At 47.5% G+C, this 25,584-nt stretch overlaps 1 protein-coding gene and 1 non-coding gene across 3 annotated transcripts in view; both read right to left on the bottom strand.

The window, feature by feature from the left end:
- Window positions 1–25,584, bottom strand: part of FAT2 (FAT atypical cadherin 2) — a 78,641-nt gene that overhangs the window by 41,277 nt on the left and 11,780 nt on the right. For both annotated transcript variants that reach the window (XM_030573369.1, XM_030573370.1), the window contains exons 2-6: window positions 20,952–24,246; window positions 19,888–20,202; window positions 6,959–7,020; window positions 4,823–5,134; window positions 3,824–4,034 (exon numbers count right to left, since the gene is read on the bottom strand). In XM_030573369.1, the coding sequence (XP_030429229.1) occupies window positions 3,824–4,034; window positions 4,823–5,134; window positions 6,959–7,020; window positions 19,888–20,202; window positions 20,952–24,216 (4,165 nt within the window). In that variant the 5' untranslated portion in view covers window positions 24,217–24,246. The remainder of the gene's footprint in view (window positions 1–3,823; window positions 4,035–4,822; window positions 5,135–6,958; window positions 7,021–19,887; window positions 20,203–20,951; window positions 24,247–25,584) is intronic.
- TRNAR-UCU lies at window positions 15,330–15,414 on the bottom strand. The gene is given in 2 exon segments: window positions 15,330–15,365; window positions 15,378–15,414. It is a non-coding gene; the product is annotated as a tRNA-Arg (tRNA).

The raw sequence follows: 25,584 nt of genomic DNA, 5'->3' as shown, positions 1-25,584 counted from the left end.
CCTAGGAGCCCTCGAGAATGGTAACCATGAAGATCTGGCCTTGAGGACGATAACCCTCGGCTCACTCACAGCCACCAAGGACTGATAGTGAATAGAATGGTACTATTCTATTCAGCTCTAGCTGTACTTCTGTGGCTATGGGCGGTTTGGGGGCTACACTCTAGGCAGGGTTTTTGTGGTCAGGACATCCCATTGTGGATGAGCAGTGGGAAATTTGAGGGACAAAGAGGGGAACCAGAAAGGCGGTGGAGATGGGAGAAACTAGGCCAGAGAGGTGGCCAGGGGAAACACTAGATGTGAAATGGGGAAATCTCAGATGGGAGACAGAAGGGAAGAAGAGTGATTTTATTCAAATGATGCCATGGATATTCAAATTTGAAAATTAGGGCATTACCTCATTTGCATCAGATCTCCAGATTTCTAGAGCTATAGGCTTATCACCTATGGGAAAGGGGGTGACTTAGCACAAGGGAAAGCTGCAGTGGATTTCAGGCTCAAGGATTGCACTGACAGTATGTTAGTGGTGTCCTTCCCTGTCATGGCAGGGAGCCTGCAAGCCCTTAGAGAAGCCCAACGCTGAACAGCTGCAGAAGCAGACGGCGCTCGCAGTGTGGGCAAAGACCGTTTCCCTCAGCCCAGATGGCTGCATAGCGCAGACGTGAGGAACGCAGCGGAAGAGTCATTCCTCATGCTATTGCCAGGCAGCCCAAGGATGACAGCCCCTTCATTGCGTCTCACACTCTATTTGCTTGTTATTAACTTATGACAAGCAAAATGCCATTGGAATAATCTGGTTTACAGACCATTCGAGGCTGTTTCAGTTATTTTTCGTGTGCCCCAATGCCTCTGCCAGACAGCAGCCAGATTCCCTGACATTCTGAATCAGGCTTATTTTCCTATGAGCATCCAATGGCGCAGCTATCAGAGCATGTGGGAAAATCCTATTGATACAGTGTGAGAGAGACGAAAGAAGCTGAGGCTGAGGAAAAGAAACAGACACGTGGATTCCCTTCCACCAGCATAAGAGATCAGTACTCTAACCTCACTTCTGTGGGAAAATGAGGCCAGAGGAGAGGAGGAAACCAGGTAAGTAAAGACACCAAACGGAAGAGGAAAGGAGATACTCACAACCCCACAGGGAAAATGTGAAATACCTCCCCTTCTCTTCAGCGGCTACCCCCTTGAAGGCGGCTCAGTCTAGGCTCCCATCCTCTCAACTGTCAAAGCCTGCCTGCAGTCGGGGTGACTCTGTGTATTTTGCCACCCCAAGCACGGCAGTAAGGCAGCTTTCAGCGGCACGCCTGCGGGAGGTCCGCTGGTAACGCGGATTTGGTGGCATGCCTGCGGGAGGTCCGCTGGTAACGCGGATTTGGCGGCATGCCTGCGGGAGGTCTGCTGGTAATGCGGATTCGGCAGCATGCCTGCGAGAGGTCCGCCAGTCGCATGCCTACGCCCAATTGCTGCTGAAACCGTGGGACTGGCAGACCTCCTGCAGGCATGCCGCCGAAGGCAGCCTGACTGTCGCCCTCAAGGTGACCAGCAGGCTGCCCCCCGCGGCTTGCCGCCCCAGGCACATGCTTGGTGCGCTGGTACCTGGAGCCGCCCCTGCCTCCAGTGAGAAAAACCCTGATATCGGTGAAAGGCTAGTCTCAAATTATGCACCAAGGCTGCCTGATTTCTGCAGCATCAGCAGTGCTGCATTCTGCTGCAGATCACAACTTCATCAGCAGCATAAAATAAATTAAACAGTGCGGATTCAGATGCCTGGTGAGGTAGCACTTAGACTGCATTAACAACGGCCTTTTCTGAATTTGGTGTTCAGCATGCAGGAGGTCAGAAAGGGTGTGAACTGTGAGGGAAGATAAACGCTGTGATTAAATTCAGAGTAAATATCCTTGGGGCTAGAAAACCCAGGCAAGCGATAATAAAGCAAGAGAAATGTTGCATTGGCATTGTCAGTGCTTGTAGCGGGGTGGTCGCTTAAAGGGCTTAGAACAGCCCAGGATAGGGCTGTGATTGGGGAAGCAGCCTCAGCTGGGGCCATGCCCCAAACAGAACACAGCTGGCCCTTATAAAAATGCCCTGAGCCAGGCACTGAGACTCTCTCTCTAGCTTTTGAGATGGAGGGACCTGGCTGCAGTGACCTGAGCAGAGTACCTAGATTGGAGCAGGGCTGGGGAAAGACTAGATGAGCTGGGGTACTCTGGCCTGGAAAGCTGCAGGCTGTGCTAAAGGCCTGAAAGGTACTGAGGTGCAAAGGGGCAGCCCACGGTAGACAGAGGCAGCAGGTCCAACCACCCTCCCCACCTATGCTGAGTGGTTCTTACACTGCAGTCTGCCCCAGTGAGCGGGGGCTAGAGGATGACTGGCAGTAGCCCATGACTGAGGTGAGATGGGGATAGGGAGTTGGGGATTTCCCCTGGGTGGGGAGACCCAGTGAGACTGGAGGGGTACTGCGAGGGGGCAGCACCCCAGCGGAAAGGGGCACTGGGGTCTGGGAGGGACACGGGGGCCCAGCGGGGGAGAGACACCGGCCGACAGAGAGTGGTCTGGAGGCTGGAACACTAATTCCCTGGATGACCAGCAGGAGGTGCCACCGGGTGAGTCTCGCCTCGTTACAACACTACACAATGTCGACTCCCATTGTTAATTGTATTTGTACTTCATTATCCTTGTCCAAATACAGTAGAGGAGGGAGAAGGATTTACTCACACACTTAAAGCTCTGTCTGTGAAGGACAATCCCTACAGACTGGACCCCAGTGAGGACTAGTCTAAATAGGCATATGCCATAGTCCCATTACTAGGTGCATACTGAGCACCGAAGGGCATGACAGTTCTGAACCACTATCTCTGCCCAGTACGATCCAGGAACAAATTCATCCCAGCTTCACAGTCTGCCTTCCCACAAAGTTGTCCCAGAGGGGAGTCCTAAAAAGGAGAACCATCATGGGTAAGCACCTCCATCAGAAGTAAGGGAAGGATACACTGTCTATATCAGGGATTGGCAACCTTTCAGAAGTGGTGTGCCGAATCTTTATTTATTCATTCTAATTTAAGGTTTCGTGTGCCAGTAATACATTTTAATGTTTATAGAAGGTTTCTTTCTATAAGTCTATAATGTATAACTAAACTATTGTTGTATGTAAAGTAAATAAGGCTTTTAAAATGTTTAAGAAGCTTCATTTAAAATTAAATTAAAATGCAGAGCCCCCTGACCAATGGCCAGGACCCGCGCAGTGTGAGTGCCACTGAAAATCAGCTTGTGTGCCGCGTTCGCCATAGGTTGCCTACCCCTGGTCTATATCAAACCTGATCTGATAGAAATCATAGGAGATTTAAGAGCAGACTCAGAGGAGGAAGAAGAGGAGTCGTCCAAAAGGAATTGTTTTCCAGAGAGATCATACAGTGCCCTGAGCAAAGCAAGCATGGTAACCGGGTCAGCCAATCAGAACACCCAAAAAGTGATTTACCAAGCTGCAGGGCCAGGATTGCCACATATTTCCCATGACCCACGTGAGTCTGTCTCACCCTCGGCATCTTCCAGAGCAGGAGCTTTCATTAGAGATGGGCAAGTGCCAGAAATGTCACTGTAAAATATGATGGGTAGTTGTTCTTGGGCACCAACTCTTTTAGTGGGGCAGCTATGTTTACTGTGTAGTCAGCCTGAATGCCATTCAATGCATACATGGAGGCTTCTCCTATAATCTTAAGTAAACAGCTTTGTTAGCTCAGGGCATGTATGTGCTGAATGCCAAGGGAACTAGGGCAAAATTCTTCCAGCTCTTAGACACCACAGCACTAGTTTCCCACTGGTGCCTCACCTGTGATGTCAAACCAGAGCTGGCTGGGTCCGATCTCGACGCTGATCACTCCCACCATGTGGTTCACAGGGTCTGTTTCCATCACAGCAAAGTTAAAATGGGGCTCGTCGAAAGCTAGTGGCTCTGAAGACGGGCCTGGGCTAGAGACCCAACTGATGTGAAGCCGCACACTGGAGGAAAGTGGGGGGCTGCCATCGTCTGTCGCCTTGACCTGCCAATGAATACACAGGCCGGGTTTCAGAGAGAAGTGCTGGTTTAGCAATCTCACACACTAATCAGGTTGGACTGAAGTTCTCAGGGCCTGGCTCTGCATGATACTTCCTTGCAGTTTCTCTTTGAGTTTTAAGCCTGAACGCACCCGTAAACCACAAAGCCAACCTCACTCATATGGGCAAAGGTTCACCTGCTTTCACAGTGCTGTCATGCAAACCAAATTCCTATTGGTCACGAAGCAAACCCTTATACTTTCCCAGGCTCACTCCAAATCAGATTCTTGCTTGTGGCAAAGCAGAGAGGGACCTGGGCCAGATGCCTGGATCCAAAGGCCCCTGAAGTTGGCAGAAGTTTGAACCTCAATTGTAACTTTATGAGTTGGGTCCCAGCTCTTCTCTGCAATGGATCTGAACCAGAACCCCAAATCTAAACACCTCTAAAACTATGGGAAAGCTCAGACTCAGATCCAAGCCCAGGTGAGATCATGTGGAACATGATATTCTCCCTGGAAGAATGTGGTGTATTCCACCTCAGACTTCCCCTCCATTTTTCATACTTCCATCTCACTTTCACTGGTTCTCTTTGTCCTTCCATCTGTGTCCATCTCCCCCTCCTCACTCCCTCTCTCTCTCTCTCTCCCTCTCTCTCTTCCATGTGTCCCTTTCATCTTATCCATCTTCTTTCTCTCCTCTCTCATTTTCTCCCTCCCTCCTACTTCTGTTTTCCTGCCTTCTTTCTCCCTACTCTTCTCCCTTCATGTGCAGTCTCTTTCTGTGCCTCTCTCACCGTTAGTATGTTGTATTCTGAGGCAGGGAAAGCCTTTCTGGAGAGCACCATGCCTGTTGCAGGGTTGATGGTGAATATCCCCTCATCATACTCCTCCATGCTATAGGTGATCTGTCCATTCTGTCCCATGTCACGGTCTGAGGCAATCAGCCTGCAGACTGGCAGTGGAGCCTCGGAAGCAGCTCTCTCTTGGAGCTGAACCATGAAGAGTTTATGGGGGAAGCTGGGAGGATTGTCATTGGCATCCAGCACCTGGATCACAACTCTGGCGGTGGACTTCAGGGTTGGATCTCCGTTGTCCGAAACAGCAACCTGCAAGCAAACCAGGGGACTAGGTGAAGGAGCATCTTGTCATGACCCAGGGCACAACAGCCAACCCTCATCATGAAGGGCAGTTGTGAAAATATAAAGTGTGTGTTGTGTGTATGTGTATTTGTCCGTGAACATGATCTGAATGTCACTTCCCCTGCCTGGATGAAATTTCAGACCTATCCAACTGCATGTGACCAAGTTGTTCTCTGAGGTCTGCAGCTTGCAGAAGTTATGTAAGTCACACAACGTGGTATTGTTTAGGGCTGGTCCACGTAAGAGGAGATGCATTTACTACAACTACACCTTGTGCTGAAGGGTTAGAGATACCTGCTTTTACCACTAAAGGTCCCAGGTTCAAATCCCACTAATAGTTCAGGCCATGGGTCATTATAGATATAAATCTAAGAACCTGATTCTCCTCTCATTTACACTGGAATAAATCAGGAGTAATTCCATTGAAATCAGTGGAGTAAAATGGATGTGGTTGAATCCGGTTCTAATCTTGCTACACAAATATATACATTCTTCCAGGGTTCTGGATGCATGAACAGGCAGTTATGACCTCCCCATGGTATATGTAAGCTCTGTGCGAAAAGCCATTAAAAAGGTGACTTAACCTAGATTGAGCAGAGCTGTGATCTTTGTGTGACAAGTTATTGATAATGTTTTGTATACAGGGACTATAACGAATGGGATGAAGGTTTAGGATTTGGCCATTTCACGGTTGTGTTTGTGAAACTCTTGGAGGGTGGGAGAAAAGGAGCACAAAGGTCCTGAAACTGCAGAATAGGTAGTGTGCTGAAATATGTCCCAAATGACCATGGAATCCACAGACATATAGAAAAGCGGCAAGAAAATTCCCCCTCGCCTGGAACTATAGCATATTTAGAAATAAGGAAGATGCTGACAAATGTACTGATGTCTCCAGTGCCAGTGCTCAGTCACAAGAGCTTCTGAGTTCTAATACTGACTTGCCCCAAGTCTTGGGGCAAGTCATTTAACCTCTCTGTGCCTCGGTTTATCCCTCTATAAAATGGGTATAATCAGATCTCTTGGGGATGCTGTGACACTGAAAAGGTATGTGTGTGTAGACACTGAAAAGGTATGTGTGAGTAGAGTGTTCTAGAATTACTAAACATTATTGTTAGGGAGGAGGGGGCTGGTTCCTCAGGGCAACTGGGGATTCCTTTAGCTTTATGGGAATCGCCCTAGTTTAGGGGAATCTCCTAGTGATGTAAAGGCAGCCTAGGTTGTTCTGTACCACCCTTGCTTTCCTTTCTGCACAGGGGCCAAGTGGCAATCCTGGGCTGGTGGAATGGCCCATATGGTTGCTGTGCCTTCTCTAACTTGTACTGGGGGTTAGTTTGGCTGCAGCTGTGTTCCAGGATTGGGGAGGCCTCCTTCCCTTCCCTCCAATCCAACGGCAGGTCAGTGCTGCTGAGGACGCGGCCCAGATTATGTCATACAGTAAGACAAATAAGGGCAAATCTCTCTGGCTTGACCTCTTACAAATGAATCATTGTCTACGTTGTTAGAGGTTAGAATTGTAATTCCTACCCTTTGTTCCCCATGGTTTGGCAACAGGCCTTATGTTTCTCTGCTCTTCCGTTAGGAAATCTTGAGGCACTTTTCAAAAACATTGTGCAGCTGGCACTTGGAGCAACACAGGGGAAAAAAAGCAGAACATTTAATTATCTTTCCCAGCGCTTGGAAGCTGATGGTACGAGTCTCTTTCTCTGTGAGCCAACTTGCAAGGCAATGTTCTTTGAGGACTTGAAACACTGGTAGGTAAATAAAGCTAATTACAGCTTCGTCATTACCCACCTCTAGGATATGTTCAGCCTTGTGTTCTCGATCCAGCTGCCGAGAAGTGGTGGAAATCAGACCTGCCAAGAGAGAAATAATCTTTGAGTTCCAAGCCTCATAGGAGGGGATGGCACAAACTGCTCTTCCAACTCGCCAGCCAGAGCCAGAGATTCCAATGCCGACAATACCCCTTAAGTAAATGGATGGAAAAAAGCAAGAGAACATTTCCTCGTTCAAACTAGCAAACTTCCCATTCTTGCGAGTAGAAGAGGTGTGCAATGTGGAAATGTTGCCTCCTGTTTCTCTATTTTGAACACTGATCTCTAAATGTTACAGTATTTTGGGCAAAATTTTGAAGTTCCTTTTTATGGAGGGGAAGAATCTCTTTCCCAGTCAGTAGCTGGAAGCTGGCACTAGATAAATCCAGGCTATGAGGTACACTTTTTTAACAGTGACAGTAATTAACCATTAGGATATGGTGGAGTCTCCATCATCTGAAGTCTTTAGCTCTAGGGTCAATGGCTTTCTAAAAAATATGGTCTAGCGTGAGCCTGTTGCAGGATTAGTGGGTGAAATCCTCTGGCCTGTGTTATGCAGGAGGTCAGACCAGATGATCATAATGGTCCCTCCTGCCCTTTAAATCAATGAATCAATATCTTCATCAACAACTTAGATATTGGCATAGAAAGTACGCTTATTAAGTTTGCAGATGATATCAAACTGGGAGGGATTGCAACTGCTTTGGAGGATGGGGTCAAAATTCAAAATGATCTGGAGAAACGGTCTGAGGTAAACAGGATGAAATTTAATAAAGACAAATGCAAAGTGCTCCACTTAGGAAGGAACAATCAGTTTCACACATACAGAATGGGAAGAAACTGTCTAGGAAGGAGTATGGCGGATAGGGATCTAGGGGTTATAGTGGACCACAAGCTAAATATGAGTCAACAGTGTGATGCTGTTGCAAAAAAAGCAGATGTGATTCTGGAATGCATTAACAGGTGTGTTGTGAGCAAGACACGAGAAGTCATTCTTCTGCTCTACTCTGCGCTGGTTAGGCCTCAACTGGAGTATTGTGTCCAGTTCTGGGCGCTGCATTTCAAGAAAGATGTGGAGAAATTGGAGAGGGTCCAGAGAAGAGCAACCAGAATGATTGAAGGTCTTGAGAACATGACCTGTGAAGGAAAGCTGAAAGAAATGGGTTTATTTAGTTTGGAAAAGAGAACACTGAGAGGGGACATGATAGCAGTTGTCAGGTATCTAAAAGGGTGTCATAGGGAGGTGGGAGAAAACTTGTTCACCTTAGCCTCTAAGGATAGAACAAGAAGCAACAAAACCAGCTCTGCCAGCTGATGGAAATTTTATATATAATGCATGACTTTCTGACAATGAACAGCCTCCTACCTTGTGAGCACTCTGTGTTGCAGCCCTATTTCTGCCGTGGCCAGCAGTCACTGCTTGATTTATTATGTGTCAAATCCTGAGGGCCCTTACTCACGCAAACTCCAACTGAAGTCAATGGGAATTTGTGTGAACACTGAGCGAGGACCTCAGATTTGGACCAATAATAATACTTACGATAACCAATCATAATGCCTAACGAGTTGGTGGAATCTCCATCATGGGAGATTTTTTAAGAGCAGGTTAGACAAACACATGTCAGGGATGGTCTAGATAATCCTTAGTCCTGTCATGAGTGTAGGGGACTGGACTAGCTGACCTCTCGAGATCCCTTCCAATCCTATGATTCTATGATAGTGCATTATCATAGTAAGCGTAATTACAATCTATTGCACTTTCCATCTGAGAATCCCAAACAGCTTTCCAGACATTCATGAAGGTGCTTTGGCACCTTTAATATCTCTGCAATATAAATATTATTATGTCCTTATTCCAGATGGACAAATGGAAGCAGGGAAGGTTGAGGACCATGCACAAGGTCACAGAGTAAGTCAGTGGCAGAACTGGGAATAGAATTCAGGGGCCTGTCTGACAGTCCCCTGCTTTAACCATTAGACTACACACCCTATTACAAGGCAGTGTGGCCTAGTAGCCTGGGCTAGGGCTCAGGAGACCTAGATTCTATTCTCACCTTTGCTATTGGGTGTCACTTCCCCTTTGTGTGCCTTAATTTTCCCATTTGGAAAATGGGGATAATGATACCACCCTCTTTTGAAAAGCACTTTGAAATCTGGCATTGCAAAGCTAGGCATTATTATTATTTACAGTTTATAATGAACATGACAAAAATGTCCTCTTCTCCTCATCTCTCTTTATTGGCATGACCACTGTGCAGAGGTGGGAGAGGACAGGGTTTGAGAGATTCCAGATGAGGCCATCGTTTAAGTGCATGTTTGGCTTAACAACCACATTGGGGTGGAGGAATAGCTCAGTGGTTTGAGCACTGCTAAATCTAGGTTGTGAATTCAATCCTTGAGGGGGCCATTTAGGGATTGGTCCTGCTTTGAGCAGGGGGTCAGACTAGATGACCTCCTGAGGTCCCTTCCAACCCTGCGATTCTATGATTCTAAAGGCACCTTTTAAAAACCACATTGTTTCACAGTGTTGCCCACCCTCAGTAACCATACTACACAGCAGCTGTGTCTACTGGCTGGCCTCCCTGAATCTCATCCATTGTCTGCTACACAAATGCCAACTCCTAGTGAAATATCTCCATATGCGGAAAGTACCTTTGAAAATAAATGGGGAAGGATTAGACTTTACCTTACATATTACAGATCCCCTGTGGGAATAGACTCTATGTATTTTTCATATGCTACTGAACATGTGTGTGGTGCTGTTGCTAACTCCAGTGATTTTTATCAGAAATTTTGGGACACATGGTGCTTTAAACCCCAACTCCTGGAGTCGAATGGTGATGTGAGAATCTCAGCTTTTTTTTTTTTTTTTTAAGTAAGTTTTTAGCCCTCACAGTTAGGGATAAAAGCTTGAAAATGCAACTGCATGTACTCCAAAGGCTCAGGAACCAGAAAGCAAATTAAAGTAAAGCCCAAATATATAGTTAAAAACACTCGTGATTTTTAAGATCATCTCATGATTTTTGAGGCTTGACCTAGGACTTTTGAACACTAATTGTTGAATAGTGTTCCTGGGTGGTAGTGTGGGCCTGTATCAGTCTGTCTAGTGGATATGTAATTCGCACTGGCAACGCTGTGCTTACATCATCCCTGCTTTCATTTCGCCACCTGCTGTCAGTTGGCTTTGCCTTTAAAAAGAGAGTGGAAGGCATCAGATGCCATTAAACGTTTGTAGGGGTGTCAAAAATGACAACCCAAATGTTTTAAAATCCTGTTTCTGATCCAAGGGCTAATAAATTTACTGGATGAATACTGCTGTTTTAAATTTTGTCACAGGTACTTTTGTGTACAAGTGTTTAAGTGCCACAGGCAGCGGAAAATTGCATGTGGCTGTGAGAAACACCCTGCAGCTGTGGCAGCTGCCACTATAAATATTTATCTGATGCATTTCGAACAGTAAACCTGGTCTTCTTAAGCTACTCTTGTTATAAGATACATTAACCGACTACGTTTGGATACATGTGATGGATTCCTGCCCCCCCCCCCACTCCATCATCATTTCTACATCTGAGCAGAGATAGAAGAGCAAGAAGCAATAAGACAGCAATCAACGAATCTTTGAATCTTTTCCCTTGTCATAGAGTCATAAAAATGTAGTGCTAGAAGGGACCTCAAGAAATCATCTTAAGTCTCTCTCCACGCTGAGTCAGGAACAAATATATCTATGAGAACAAGTAAGTCTCTGATTTAGCAAAACACTTCAGCACATGCTGAATCAGGGCCTAAATGCTGAGTCATAAGCAATGGCACCTGGGGAGGCTGCTGAATCCTGTAGCAATGGCTTACAGGAGAATAGCTGGGAGAGGTGGGTGGATGCCAGGTGGGTAAGTGGATGTGAAAGGGGGAACATGAGGGAAATGTATGCAGTGGAATTGTAGTCATGTCAGTCCCAGGATATTAAAGAGACATGGTGGTTAAGGTGATCTCTTTTATTGGACCCACCTCTGTTGGCGAGAGAGACAAGCTTGTGAGACCTGAAGAAGAGCTCTGTGTGGCTCGGAAGCATGTCTCTCTCGCCTACAGAAGTTGGTCCAATAAAATATATACCTCCCCACCTTGTCACACTGGTAGAAAGTTAGTCACAAAAAGGAGGCCGGCCTGAGATCCTTCTCTGGGCTTGGCTGGTGGTGGAACTGAAAACAAACTGGGTTTTGGCTGCGCATCACAGTAGCTGGGAAATGAAGGAGTAGAGGGTGGGTGGACTCGGTCCTGCTGATCATCATTCTATGATAGAAGTATCATGGTCCATGCTAAACCTTCCCTGTGGATAATGGAGGACCCTGCTCCCCAGCACTGGTGATTTTGCTTTATGTCCATAACTCCTGTGTACAATGGGGGGAAGGTGTCCCTCTTCTATTGGCTTCTCTTTCTGACCCCAGGGTAAGCTCCACTAGGGCAGACTTGTTTCTGTGCCCCCCATCCCATGCCCAGTCGCTGGTGGTGATGCCTCTCCATGGTTTGTTAACCAGCCTGCCTTGAGCCCAGAAAGCGTGTGTGGTTAATGGTTAATTGCTTTAAGTCCCAAACAGAGCTATAGTGCTGCACGCCTGCCAAGGCACACAAATGCAAAGTGTGTTCACACAACTCCGGCAGCTGAGCACTCGGAGCCCCAGAGGCTGAGACCGGACATGAAGTTCAGGGGAAGCCAGATGGAATTAATACCTATTTTTTCTTTGTTGCCATTCTGTTACGCACACTCTGAAATCAGAGGGCTAGAGTGGAAGGCAAAACCATTTCTTCCCTTAGCTATTGTGCCCTGAAGAGATATTTACACACAGCTGTTTGAACCACTTCCTCCTAGGAGCTGGAAAAAAGCACCCTCCCCCGATCATTGCTGTTTTCCTTTCTCATTTGGCCAACACCGAGCAGGCTCTCTAAAGGGATTTGAAATCCACTCTGGGTTTCTGGGCTGATTTCCTTGGTTTTGCCCCAGGGCTCAGTAATGGTAAAGGTACCTTGTCACTGTTTGGAAAGGCACACGAGCCAGGAGGCTGAAGCTCCAGAGGCCAACTCAGCCCCTGCACACAACATGGAGGTTAGATGCCATTGGAGCGGTTAACTCCCTCAAGTTTTTACTGCCCAGGTTAATCATTGAGCGCGGTGGCCTTTTTACAAAATCCCAGACAAGAACCAACACAAACGTGTTTACTCCTAGGTCGTCGTCTCCTCCTCCTAATAATCTTCAGGCTGGTCCTGAAGATCACTTGCAAACTAACTCAGGTACTGTATCGGCTTTAAAGTTCTTTTCCAGCTGGAAGAAAAGTTTGCAAGGCCAGGAATGCACAAGCCCTGTGCTTGCAGCCTGTCCGAGCCCATGTGCTGAGCAATGGGAACAGATCATTTCTGCCTGCAGCAACAGAATGCCTCCTGCTCACTGTCAGAATAAGGAAGAAGAAAGCCAGGCATGTTGGAACAGGAGCAGCAATCAACAGCGCATTGGTATCAGCCAACAGAAAACAACAGCTTCTGCTGGCAGAGCTGGAGATAGGGTTCTGACCTCATGCCCAGCTTGGGCAAGAGCAGAACCCAAAGATTTAAAACGCGGAGCTCCAAGGTCAAGAGCACCTGAGCTTTTCACCACAAGGTCCTGAAAAAGGAGGAGATAGTTTGCCTGAAATCCCTTCTCTCTTTTATATTGTCCTGTTCCTTCTTTTCATTTCTCCCCCAGACCCCCTCTCATGTGCTTTCTTACCTCCCTCACCCTCTTTCTTTTTTTCTGTTCTCCCATTTCACCTCCTCAGTAGACCCCTCTCCCTCTTTCTTTCTTTTGGCACAAATTGTTAAGGGTGAGGGCAATTAACCACTGAAACGAACTATCAAGGGCAAGGGTGGATTCTCCATCTCTTGATGTCTTCAGATCCAGACTAGATGCCTTTTGGGAAGATACGTTTTAGCCACACACAAGTTATTGGGCTCATTAAAGGGACAACTGGGTGAACGTTAGTGGCCGGTGACATACAGGAGGTCTGACTAGATGATCTAACAATCCCCTTTTTCCTTATATCTCCCTGTGACAGAATGTTCACCCCACACTAGACCACCAAGGGTTAATATGGCCCAGGCGGGATTAAGTCATCCAATAGGCCACATCTGAGAGAGAATGAGCCTTGATGAGAGAGCCCTGATTAAGGATACAGGTGGGGCTAGTATAAAGCAAGGACATTTACAGCAGAAAGGAGCTCAGTGTGGAAGCCTGCAGTTATTCTCCGGACTTAGAGAGGGAAAGGAGGAGACCCAGGGGTAGAGAGAAAGTCCTGGGATCCTGGCCCTGAAGGAAGAGTTAACTAGAAGGGTGGTGGAGCAGAAGCCCGATAGGGATGGAGGAGGAAAAGGCTCAGGGAAAGGGCAGCAATGTTTGGGATGGTGCAGACTTTGGCTGGTGATTAGAGGGTCTCTGAGCAGGAACCTGGATTAGTGGACAGGCCCAGGTTCCCCTGCTAGCCACTGGGGAAGTGGCACAGCCTGGGCAGTGAATGGGAAGGCTGCCTGAGACAGTTCATATGGAAATAATATGAGATTCCAGAAGGGGGAAAACACATTTTCACCAGGGTGAGTAAGGGCTGTGCAACTGGTCCTTAGAAAGTTACAGCTGGGATGACATTAGCCTAGTAGTAACATGGGGACATTGGAAGTAACCAGGGGTCCATACATTCCAGCATCCTCTCTCTGACAGTGGCCAGCACCACATGCATGAGAGGAAGCTTCAAGAACCACCCCTCAGTAGACAATTCTGGACAAAGCTAGCCAGCAGGTGTAAGGAACTGGGGTACAGGCAGTCTGGCCTAGCAGTCACAGCTGGGCTGAGGTCTTCAGGAATCAGGGCCAGAGTCAGGCTGGAGATGAGAGGCAGTACCAGGCTAGAATCAAGAGGCAGGAATCAGGGGGGTCAAAGTCAGGATGGAGGCAGAGACCAGGTGAAGTCTGGCATTACAGCAGGCCACCATCTGTGTGGTTGCCCAGACAACCTCCTGGGGTTAAGTAGGTGCAGTTGGCCAATCAGAAAGCCTCATGATACTGTCACTCTGGATCTCTTGGGCGGTACTTCCTGTGGCATCTAGTCTCCACCCTGTTCCCTGGCTATACTTCTGCATGGCTGCCTAGGGGCTTGTGGGAATATCAGCTGCTCCAGGCTCTGCAGACTTGGGTTCTAGCTGCTAGTCCCTTATACAGGGGACACTTCTTCCTAACGCATTAATGGTTGGCTTATTCCCTAAAGCATGAGAATGTCTATCCAATGTAAAATGATTCCATCTAATGTGACAGTGGATGTGCTTGTTCTCCATATAAATATCCAGCCCTTTTTTTTAAATCATCTTAGCTCTTAGCCTCAGAGATGTCTTGTGAAGTGGGTTCCGCAAGCCTCAAGTACTGTTCCTTTAAGAATACGAAGTGAGATTATGACTGCACTGGATTTCAGCATTTTGAGTGAAGTCAGCAGTGAATGATTTCCATGATGAGAATGATTTCCCTGGTATCAGGGTCACCCCGATACCATCAGATCTGCCCTGCATATTGCTGATTAGGAGTGAACAGTCTTCACTTCTGTAATTCATTTGGAAAGAAGCAAATGCTTTCCAGGGTTCTTTAAGAACCATGGTTTGTCTTTGAAGAGAGGTATCTCCTGTGCTCTGCTCAATGGAGGTCACTGCAAAGGTGATCCGAGTGAGGGGTGGTTTCACAAGCACCTCTTTGGCTTGTGTCTCCAGCTCCTAATTCCAAGAGTCAGATTCAGGAATGTGAGATCTGGTAATAAAAGCTGAAGGATTTGCAGCTGGAACAGACCCAAGCATGTAAAGGCTTGTTGCAGGGGCATGAAGGTAGAAACCCAAGACTTATTCTGGCTTCAGCTTTTACAAGGACTTTAAATCCAGTCTCATTTGCAAGTCAGTACTGTATGCAGCCCTCTGTTTAAAGGTGACAAAGAAAAAATCCACCCCACAAGTATTGCCAGCATCATGTAACACACTGCACAGTTGATGTTAGAACAGTCTGTGGTTTCCTAAATCTTTTACAGTCAGATGGGCATGGTGTGCTCAGTGGGATGGAACAGAAAACAGGTGTCTTAGATCTGGGTTAAAACAATGCCCAACATAATATATAGAGACATACCGATCTCATAGAACTGGAAGAGACCTTGAAAGGTCACTGAGTCCAGCCCCCTGCCTTCCCTGGCAGGGCCAAGTACTGATTTTTTGCCCCAGATCCTCAAGTGGCCCCCTCAAGGATTAAACTCACGCCTCTGGGTTGAGCAAGCCAATGCTCAAACCACTGAGCTATCCCTCCCCAAAATGTGACTCTGCTGGGACTCGAACCCAGAACCTTTGAATCTCTTCAGCCTCTAGAAGTCCAATGCGCTATCCATTGTGCCACAGAGCCATCTTTTTTGAAGGGAAAAGACTGGTGATGTTATATGCCAAAGCAGCCCATGAGCAACTGCCACATTGCTGCTCAGATGTCCTTCTTAAAATCAAAGTCTGAAGATCCACAAACGACATTGATTACTGTGTCTGTAGGAGATGACATGCTGAGCATGTCATCAGGCACTGCTTGCTGCAGGGTCATTACAGACAGGCAGCTTCACTGCCAGACTTTCAGCCTCGCCTACTCCAAGACAAAGCTATACATGTGTTGTACAAGACATGACATATCTGAGGGCACACAGCTACTACAAGTCATAGGGAATGCCATGATAGCAGATGGCCTCTGAAAAGGCAGAGCTGGAGAAAATTATTCATACCTCTAAGCATAAACCACATTGATCCTCAGGTAGTAGGCTCCCAGCTGCCTCCTGTTCAGGCATTTGTGGGATTTTTATAGCCAATGTAACTAACTTACAAGACCACACCCCATTAGAGCTCACAGCAGTAAAGCAGAAAGTGACCTTTTCCTCCCTGAGAATAAGGTGCCCATATGTCTCAAAGCACTCTTAAATCTGCACGCTAGGAGCCCAGCTGATAGGTGATGGATAAGGAGAATGCATTCAGGCATGTTTCCCAGCCCTGGTCTCCTGAAAGGAGGAACTCGGGTTTAAAGAGGGAGGGGAGCCATCTCTGCAAGACTTTCTCGTTCTCTCCATGGAAAGAAACACACAGGGAAAAAAATGGGTTTGTGGAAGCACTAGCCCCTCCGGATGCGGGAACCCAGTAGTAGCAGAGAGCTCAGAGGTGGAGGGTGTTCCTGAGGAAGAGAAACTGGCTGAGAGAGTAGTTGGTGAAAGGGAAGAAGGTACGAGTTTTCTGAGGCAAAGTGGTTACCATGTATTCTACATTTCCTTGTCTACAGGACAAGTGACCCAAACCATCCTGTAATGCCGACATCTTCAATTCCCTGCACAGCACCACCTGCAAACTCCCCATACACTGGAACACAATTTACATCAAAGAATGACTTCTGAATACTAGGCAAATCCAATGTAGATGTCTGCACACGTTTCCAGCTAAGACTGTGTCTCGTAAAAAATCATCTGTACCATCTGCTGGCCTGGGCTGGGGATACTCCATTGCCAGTGGCAGGAAGCTCTTATCTTCACTGGGTTTATTCCCTCTTCTTATTAACCTTTTGTTTATTACCCCCTTCATCGCCCTCTCTCAGGTAGCTGAGAGGGGGGACAGGGTTGAGTCCCTTATGCTAGCTCTATGCTGCCTGGGGAAGCCTCTTGTTGAGGGATCAGTCTCACGGGGGCCCTTTCTGCTCCCTGTAAAGCCTTGTGGCTTGAGAGACTGACTTAAAGAGACTGAATTCCTATTGCTCCACAGAATAGCTGCAGTGTGGGCTGTGTCTGCCAGTGTGTCTCAACTCCAAACAGAGGAACCTGTCTCTAGGACTGGGAGGTGGAGTGTAATCTCTGTGGCCCCTGCAATTCTTGATTTCTCTGAGACCACCAGCAAAATGACAACTGGGGGGAAGGGGCCCTCTGTCCACAGGGAACCACACTGAGACCTGCAGGGGGTTGGGGTGCGGGCTCCGGCCTGTCACCAGTTACCTCGCGTGGCTCTGGGGTGGCAGCGGCACACAGCATCGTTATGTAGCGGGGCTAAGGGGATGCTCCCTACCTGCCCTGGCCCTGTGTCAAATCCCAGAAGTGGCCAGCATGTTCAGCAGTGGCTCCTGGGGGTGGGGTGAGGCAGGCAACTCTGCCACACGCTGCCCTCGCCTGCGGTTCCCTGTTCCCAGCCAATGAGAGCTGCGGGGAGGGGAGGCGGTGCCTGCAGGTGAGGGCAGCATGCAGAGCCCTCTGCCTCTGCCCTCCGCCAGGAGCTACACGGATGTGGTGCCGGCTGCTTCTGGGAGCGGCGCGGGGCCAGGGAAGGCTGGGATCCCCTCTTAGCCCTGCTGTGTAATAGGGCTGGTAATCCTGTAGGCCAGGTCCAAAGTCCTGATGGGCTGGATCCGGTCTGCAGGTTGTAGTTTGCCCACCCCTGACCTAGACTGTGGTCTTCTTCAAGTTTAGGAAGTTTCCTTCTGAGTGTGCTGTTGGCTCATGACTCTGAAACCTTTGTGCCGACTCTCATCTCTTCAGTATTTGCTAAAATTGCATGAGTAACAACAATAGACTCTGTGGTTTCCACTTGAAATTACTCATAGCTCATAACCGAAGAACTTAAAGAAAGTAAGACTCCCAGTCATGTCCAGTCACAGCCACTTCTGCCTCAGCAAATTCAATCATTCAAAATATTCTCCTGTCTTTGAACGTTGGGTTGATCTCAGAGTAAGTGTGGTAGAATTTGGAAGTGATCATTTATAACCTCGTTTAGAGCTTTGCTGGTTCTGGAATTTAAACCCTTCTAGAACCTTTCACAGTCTTTCCTCCATTTAGTAAAGAAAGAGAGAGAGGCAGTTTTTGCCTTTGAAAAAGCACTTAGAATAAAGAGCTAGAATATTGGAAAAACCTCTTCAGCGTATGTTAAAAGCACTAGAGGCTTCTCTGAGCCCTTTCCCTGTCTCTTTAAATTTAGGTAAAAATCACCCATTGGTGAATGTTTTTTCCCCTCACAACTATGATGGTTGTTCACTGGCCTGAGATGGTCAAGTAGATCCCCATGTCAAACACACTGTAAATCATCAGAGCAGCATTCTACCTTCCACCACTTTTCAGCCATTGGTAGCCTCAGAATGAGACACAAGAAGATTGTAGTTGAAGCCATTTTAGTGGGGCAACCAATACGCTCCCTTCCTCATTGTGAAATCAGCATTGTGTTAACAATAAACTGCCGACAGGCCAGAAATTTAGACAAGCTGTTACTTTATCTGGCAACAGCAATCAATGCCTTCTTTTTAATATCTGTATATACTTGCATGTAAACCTAGGGGAGCATGCCAGGGTTTCCAGGCAATCGTTTTGGTTTTGGGTGACATGCAAGTAAAGGGGAAGAGAAAGGAAACTAGATCAATTTTGGAAGCAGGTCCTCTCATTGCTCCCAAGCTCTGAGTTTAAGGAAGAGTCCTCCCACCAAGTGATAAGGTCACCTCTCATCAGATGCACACAATCCCTGAGATGGAGAGTACAGAGAGAGGGATAGGAGACAGCTTACATGTGAGTACACATTTTCTGTTTGTGTATAGACATTTCCCTTAGAGGTGAATCAGCTCGTTTGGATTTTAGCCTGGTTATTTAACATAAAATTAAAATATTGTTTTCACGTGGATGCTGCAACTCTCCAGCAGAGTGAATAGTTCCTAGGGGTGCAGAGGAACGTAGAGCTGCAGTTGCTGAAGAAGACAGATGGGTGGGAGGACTCCAGAGCCCACCATGTAACACTATCCAGCATGTCGCCATTTGTGGCCAACATACAGTCCCATCTTACAAGGAGTACAAAAAGAGTCTCTATTGAAACCTGGAGGTTCTAACCATTTACTATACTATACCATACCTGCCCTCCCCCCACCTGGTCAACCCTACAATATCTCAACATCTGGAGACCACCAGTCCCCCTTCTTAACAAGCCAGGGGAGGGGTTACTAAAGACTGATGAGCAACATCCATTGCCAAAAGCTGTTAGTTCACATGCCTTTTCGGTACATCCAGCTGCTGTAGCATCCTGAGAGCAAGGAAGTAAGCATAGTTCAGAACTTTAACCTGTTGCACTATGGTGGTGATGCGCATGCCGGATTCATTTACTCAACCCCATCCCATACTCAGAGTCCTTGCCCTCCTTTCCCCGATTCCCAAGAGCTGACATAGTGAGAGGCCTGGCAGAGCTTTCATTTTCAGACTGGCCCCCTGTCAGACTCTCATAGTTTGGGGAAGCTGTTTACACTAAGCATCAGTGGGCTTTGGAAGGCTCTAACAGATCTGGCAACTAATGCTGGGATGAAAGATGTAGTCTGGAGTGATGGCAGAAGCAGGCTGAGTCAATACTGCACTAATCGCACTGGCGAACCAGAGGAGTCCCCGGGTATAGCAGAATTTGTGCTGATTGATCCCGTCATATGGAGATCATTCTATTCTACAACCAAAGAGTACCTTCCAAAAGGACATTTCCTGCTGGTGCTGATACACTTGCCACTGGCTTACGCTGCTCAGCGGGGCAGTTGATTGTAAACATTAAAAACAATTTCTTTGATTCTCTTTGAGGCGATCAAAGAGGTAAAACAACCTTGTTTCTTTCTGAGAGCCACTCGGCTGCAGATAAAGACTGTGACCGCTTGTGGGAGTGCCCGTGACAGACAATCGGTCTCTAAGCAGACATTGTACCTGGGGATTTGGATATCTGAAAGAGTCACTGTTAAACTGACCCACTTCATCAGAGGCCAGCTGTAATTTAGCAGCCGTGCTCGCTCTTGCACTGAGTATGCTCTGTGCAAAGCTCCGTGTGCACGATGGAGGCACTGAGTCTGTTTAGTCCTTACCTGTGACAGGGTCAATGGTGAAGAACCCTTGAGGGTTTCCATTTACGATGTGGAAAGTCAGCTTCCCTGCAGAGCTGCAGTCTGGGTCCCTGGCATCAAGCTGAAGGACAGAGGTATTCAATGGGGAGTTCTCCATGACAGAGGCATAAAAGACTGGTCTCGACATCTGGGGCGGGTTGTCATTGATGTCGGTGACTTCAATATAAACTTCAGTCACCGAGGAGAGAGGAACTGAACCTCGGTCAACAGCTAACACTGTCAGCCAATAGTGAGAGGTAGATTCTCGGTCCAGTGGTCCCACGGTCTGAATTGTACCTAGGAGAGTTACCAAAAGCTCTTTCAATGGATTCCAAGAATTCCAAAAAACATGCACAGCAATCCCCTTCAAAACTCTGGGTTGGAATTTGTGTGTGGTCCATTAGCAGTTCTGTGTTACCAGACAGGAGATCTGAGTCTCAGCACTGAATCTGGTGCATGGGGTAGGGCTTATCTCAGACATGAAGCTTGCATACCTTGGGGTTGCTGGGTGGTGGAGGGGGAGAAAAAGGTGTGAAATGCTGCAGCTGTAGACCCTGATGGCTGAAGTGAGTCTTGAATTAATACCCTATCAGTCCAGCTGAACAAGGTGCATGCAAACCTCACTCTGCTGTTGGGCCTGCGGCTGGCCCAGGCAGTCCTGGATATGGGCAATGAAAACCAGGAAGTGGGCAGGGAAAGTGCGTCTGGGACATACACCAATCCCAAGTATCCCTGAGCAGCTTCAGGTGGTGGGGCTGTTATGGGACTTTGGCTGCTCTTGCAAGGTATCTTCCCCTTGCAGAACCCCATAGGAAGGCAGGAGATCCACACTTTGGTGAATTCCCATTGGGAGCAGCTGCCCCTGCCAACTCATGGGGTTGCACATTCCACTTCCCTGCACAAGCAAGGATGATCTGAGCCCACAGACTTTGAAAACAGAATACAGAAAGGTTCTGGTGGGTCAAAATTCAGACCAACCACAGGATGTCATTTAAGCCAATCTTCACTGTGCGCCCTGACATACCCGTACACTGGACCATCATTACCTGTATCCTCTTCAATGTGGAAGACTGCCAGGCCAGTGCCCTCTCGGATGAAATATTGGAGTTCTCCATCCTTCCCCTTATCGCCATCCTGAGCTGTTACCGTCATCACCGACACGCCCTCGGGGCTGTTCTCCTGCACCCTGCCGCTGAACAGAAAGGAGGCAAAGCGAGGAGGGTGTAGGTTCTCGTTGACGTCAAGGACATCAACTGCCACGTGGCAGAATGACAAGAGAGAGATGGGCCTCCCGCCATCGCTGACTTGTATGGTCAGATTGTAAAAGTTCCTCGTCTCATAATCCAGTTCTTTCTCCACCCGGAGAGCCCCTGTCAGCCTCTCCATGTGGAACGTCCTCTCCTCATTGTTGGTAAGACTATATTTTACCTCTCCCCCAGAGCCAGCATCAGGATCAAAGGCTTCCAGGAAGAGCAGAATGGTCCCCAGGGGCAGGTCCTCAGGGACCTTCACATGGTTCAGGGCTGGGATGCAGTGTGGGGAGTTGTCATTTACATCTTCCAAAGTCACTACCAGATCAGTGACTGAAAACAGCTGGTGACCCATTCTAGGCTGGTCCCTGGCTTCTACTTTTAGCACATACTGAGGCCACAATTCTCTGTCCAGGGGGCCAGTCACCGTCACCTCCCCGGTGACACTGTTAATGATAAATTTATCAGTGGGGGCTAGGAGGGAATATTTTACCTTCCCATTGTCATCTGCATCAGCATCTTCTGCTTTCACCTGTGCTACAGTTGTCCCTGGTGTTACATCTTCTGGTATCACCACCCCATATGCACCTGGTGGGAATTTAGGAGCATTGTCATTGGCATCCAACACATTCACCGCCAAGAGTTTCCATGATGACCTCTGAGGAGTGCCAAGGTCATACACAGTAATGTTAAGGATGTAGAAGCTGGTTCGTTCATGGTCTAAAGGGGAGAGAACTTGGAGGAGACCCATTTCTATGTCAATTGTAAAGCAACTGTCTTCATTTCCATCAGTGATCACATAGACCAGTTTGCCATTAAAGCCAGGGTCGGGGTCAACAGCTGCAAGGTCAACAATGGTTGAGTTGACTGGGGCAGTCTCCATGATATCGATAGACCTTGGAAAGTTGTCATCAAACTGAGGTGCATGATGATTCACATGATACAGGTTCACAGAGGTTTCCTCCTCCAAGCCTTGGTCCTGAGACAGAGACTCGATGGAGTGCATTATATTCTCCGTCAGCTGCTGCAGCACCCCCGTCTCTTCGCACTGCACATGGACTGGGAAGCCTGGGCTGACCACAGTGATGTTAACAGATGTAGGTGAAGCATAGTTCTCTCCATCCGTTGCAGTTATTTTCAGAGAATAGAGCGGTGACTGCCCAGCAGGAAGATCTCTGAGAGAGGTTCTAAGGGAAATGATTCCAGAGACAGGATTCAGGTCAAAATGCTGCAGCTCATTGCCAGATGTGATTTGGTATCTTACGTGCTGCAGATCATCGACATCAATGGCAGATACTGTGACCACGGGGTGCCCAATAGATAAGTCCCGTGGGATGCTTCCATTGCAGTTTGCCTTCTCGAACACTGGGGCATTGTCATTCAGGTTGTTCAGAATGAGGGAAACGTAAACCTCAGTCTCATGGCGGAAGGGAGATCCCCAGTCTGATGCCCACACACGCAGATGGTACCATCTCTGCATCAGTTCATAGTCCATTGGCGTGGAGGTGGAGATGATGCCTGAGTATGGGTCAATGACAAATGGAACTGCTTTCTTGTTGGCTATGCTGTAGGTGACAAAGCCATTCTCCCCATGGTCATGGTCTGTAGCCTGCACTGTTAAAACACTGGTGCCAGGTGGGACATTTTCATCAAAGGTGCCACGATAGGAAGACTGAGTAAAAGTCGGAGCATGGTTGTTGCAATCAATGATATCAATGGCAACAGTGGCGTAGGCCTGACTGTTGGCCGTTGTAACTTCAAGCTCAAAGTGAGACTGGTCTTGGAAGTCCATCATTCTGACTGTAGTTATGAGCCCGGTTTGAGGGTTGATTTTAAACCCTGTGCTGGCAGGGGTGGGTCTCAAAATATATTTCAGTTTTGGAAAGGCTGGAGTGATTTTAGCCATAGCAACTTGGCTCCCAGGTGGGGAAAATTCACTGAGCTGGACTCTGTACACTTCCTGCTGAAATCTGGCAGAGACATACTTGGAAGGAGGTATGTGGATAACTCTAATCTGTGAGCACAGAGGTGGCTTGCTCTTGTCCTTGGCCTGCAGACTTAGATTGAAACCAGAGGGGTTAGCCAACCAGTTGATCTCTTTGGTCGACACAATCATGAACTCATTGCTCCCAACAAAGGATTTCATGGCTTTGAAATGCCTTCCTGGATCTCCGGCCACAATATCAACTGAATCAATCCCAGGTTCCGAACCACTAGCTTCCACAAACAATGTAGCATAGAGGAGGTCCTCAGCAGAGTCAGCTGGTGTCACTGTCACTGAGGTAATAGCTGGGGGCTTCCTGGCAGATGGCTCCACTTGGATCACCAGACTAGCTAGGTTACCGAAGCCATTGCCCTCAGAGATTTTTCGCATTCGGTCCACAGCCAGGACCTGCAACTGATGTTTCCCTCGGTATGTACCATTCAGCCTCCCGGACGTCATCACTACTCCGCTGGTGGGGTGCACCGTGAACAAGTGTGAGCGGGTGTGGAGGACATAATAGAACTCTGCATTCTGACCCACATCAGCATCCGTGGCGCTGACCACAGTGATGGCAGTTTTCGGAGGTGTGTCTTCACTGATGGTGACTTTGTACGAGGGGGGTGAAAAGAGAGGTTTCAAGTCATTCCTGTCCAGAATGCGGATCAGCACTTTGGCCCATGCTTCATAGGCAAAGGCTTTCTCTGTGGCTTGAATTATCAACATGTAATTGTCTTTGACCTCCCTGTTTAAAAGCGCCATGTTCCCGCTCCTCATTCTGATCCTCAAGAAGCAGAAATCCCCAAGCGTGTTCTCCTCGATTTTAAAGAGACTATCGCTGTCCCCGGAAGCTATTCTGTATCTGACGTCCCACTCTGGGTCCCTCACATAAATGCCCATTTTGACATAGCTCTCTACATAGGTCTTAGGGGCAGAATTCTCATAGATTGTGGCGTTATAAAAGGGGTGGGTAAAATGCAAGGGGGATGAGTTGCCTTTCTCAGAGCTCCCCACGCAGGCCAGACAATGCATCAGAAAACAAGCAGAGCTCAGGACACGCTTCTTTGTAGCAACGGCCATGGTGTGTGAGGCGGGGTGTCTCCTTGGGCCCTGAAGGGAGGCAAAGAACGAACAATTAGTCTGTTAGCTAACATGGATGGGGGCAGTTATATTAAATCTCGCATGTTACAGCACGAAAGAAGATGCAACACAAGGTAAGGATGTAATTGAACTATGCATTATGCTCACATCCAGCAGGACCTGATTTAAAGAAACAGTATCACTCTCCAGCAAATGTCATAAAATAGGAACACAGGAATTACCAGACTGAATCAGAACCATGGTCTATCTAATCCCGTGTCCTATCTCTGACAGTGGCCAGCACCAGGTGCCTCATGGAAACTCCACCGTGGGGAGATGTGGGAAAATCTGCCCTAATCTCATTCTAATCCCTAGTAGCTAGAGATTGCATTAAACCCTGATGCATGAGGTTTTCGGTCCCTTCCAAAACTCTCTTTTTTTAGCAATAGCTATTACAACTCAGGGTGACCTTTTTATTCCTATAAATATTCAGTCCTTCTTTGAATCCTGCTGAGGCGATGTCCCATATTTTACTGAAACCTCATTGAACTGTTGTGTGCTTTCTGAGGTTCCTTCCTCTTGCTGAGTACCAAGACACGAGTGTTTCTGCGGCAGGTACAATCCTACTGTCACTGCTGCCGGGTTCCTTCACTAGCATCACACCTGAGTCTGTGGATTAATAACATTATCACCATGAATGTGACTGTGACGTGACTTAAGGGCAGCAGACGTAATTAATATGGAGAAATGTTATTAGCAAGGGTGACAATGGTTTTTAAATGGCCAGGGTATTTTTTATAAAGCTAGATGAATGCTTTTCTCTTTGCATAGGGGATGAAACTGGGGATATTCACTGATAATTCAAGATATTTTTAGGTGCCTCTATTTCTCTTGGATATCCCAGGAGATCACTTTCTAGGACTGTCCCTTCCTCTTTTAACTTCAAATTGCATATCGAGCACCTGCCACTTATTTGGCACCTTACTAATTTAAACAAGAAAGACTTGTTTTTCCAGATGCTTTTTCAAGATTCATCTCTTTAAAAGCCGGGACTGGTTCAATTTCCTAGTTAAACCAAACCCAAGTTTGTGTGCGTGTATGTCAGCTTCTCTTGCTGAGATGGCCAGTAAAGGGCTGTCCACTAGACACTACCATTCACACCCAGCCTTCATGAATAAGTAAAGGTCTGTCATCCCGCAGTCTAATTGACTGGTGCGCCTTCCTTTCTGGAACAAGACAACTGAAGTTTAGCTATTGCACATGTAGCATGGGTCACAGGGGAAGTGCAAATACCAGAATGAGACGCAAAAGCCAATGTCATGTGGATTTGGTACAGAGCTGGCAAAATCTTTCCTACTATATTATTTC

The sequence above is a fragment of the Gopherus evgoodei genome, chromosome 8, assembly GCF_007399415.2.
Source record: "Gopherus evgoodei ecotype Sinaloan lineage chromosome 8, rGopEvg1_v1.p, whole genome shotgun sequence".
NCBI lineage: Eukaryota > Metazoa > Chordata > Testudines > Testudinidae > Gopherus > Gopherus evgoodei.
Note: the sequence above shows the minus strand (reverse complement) of the source record. Positions and strands in the feature narration are given on the sequence as shown.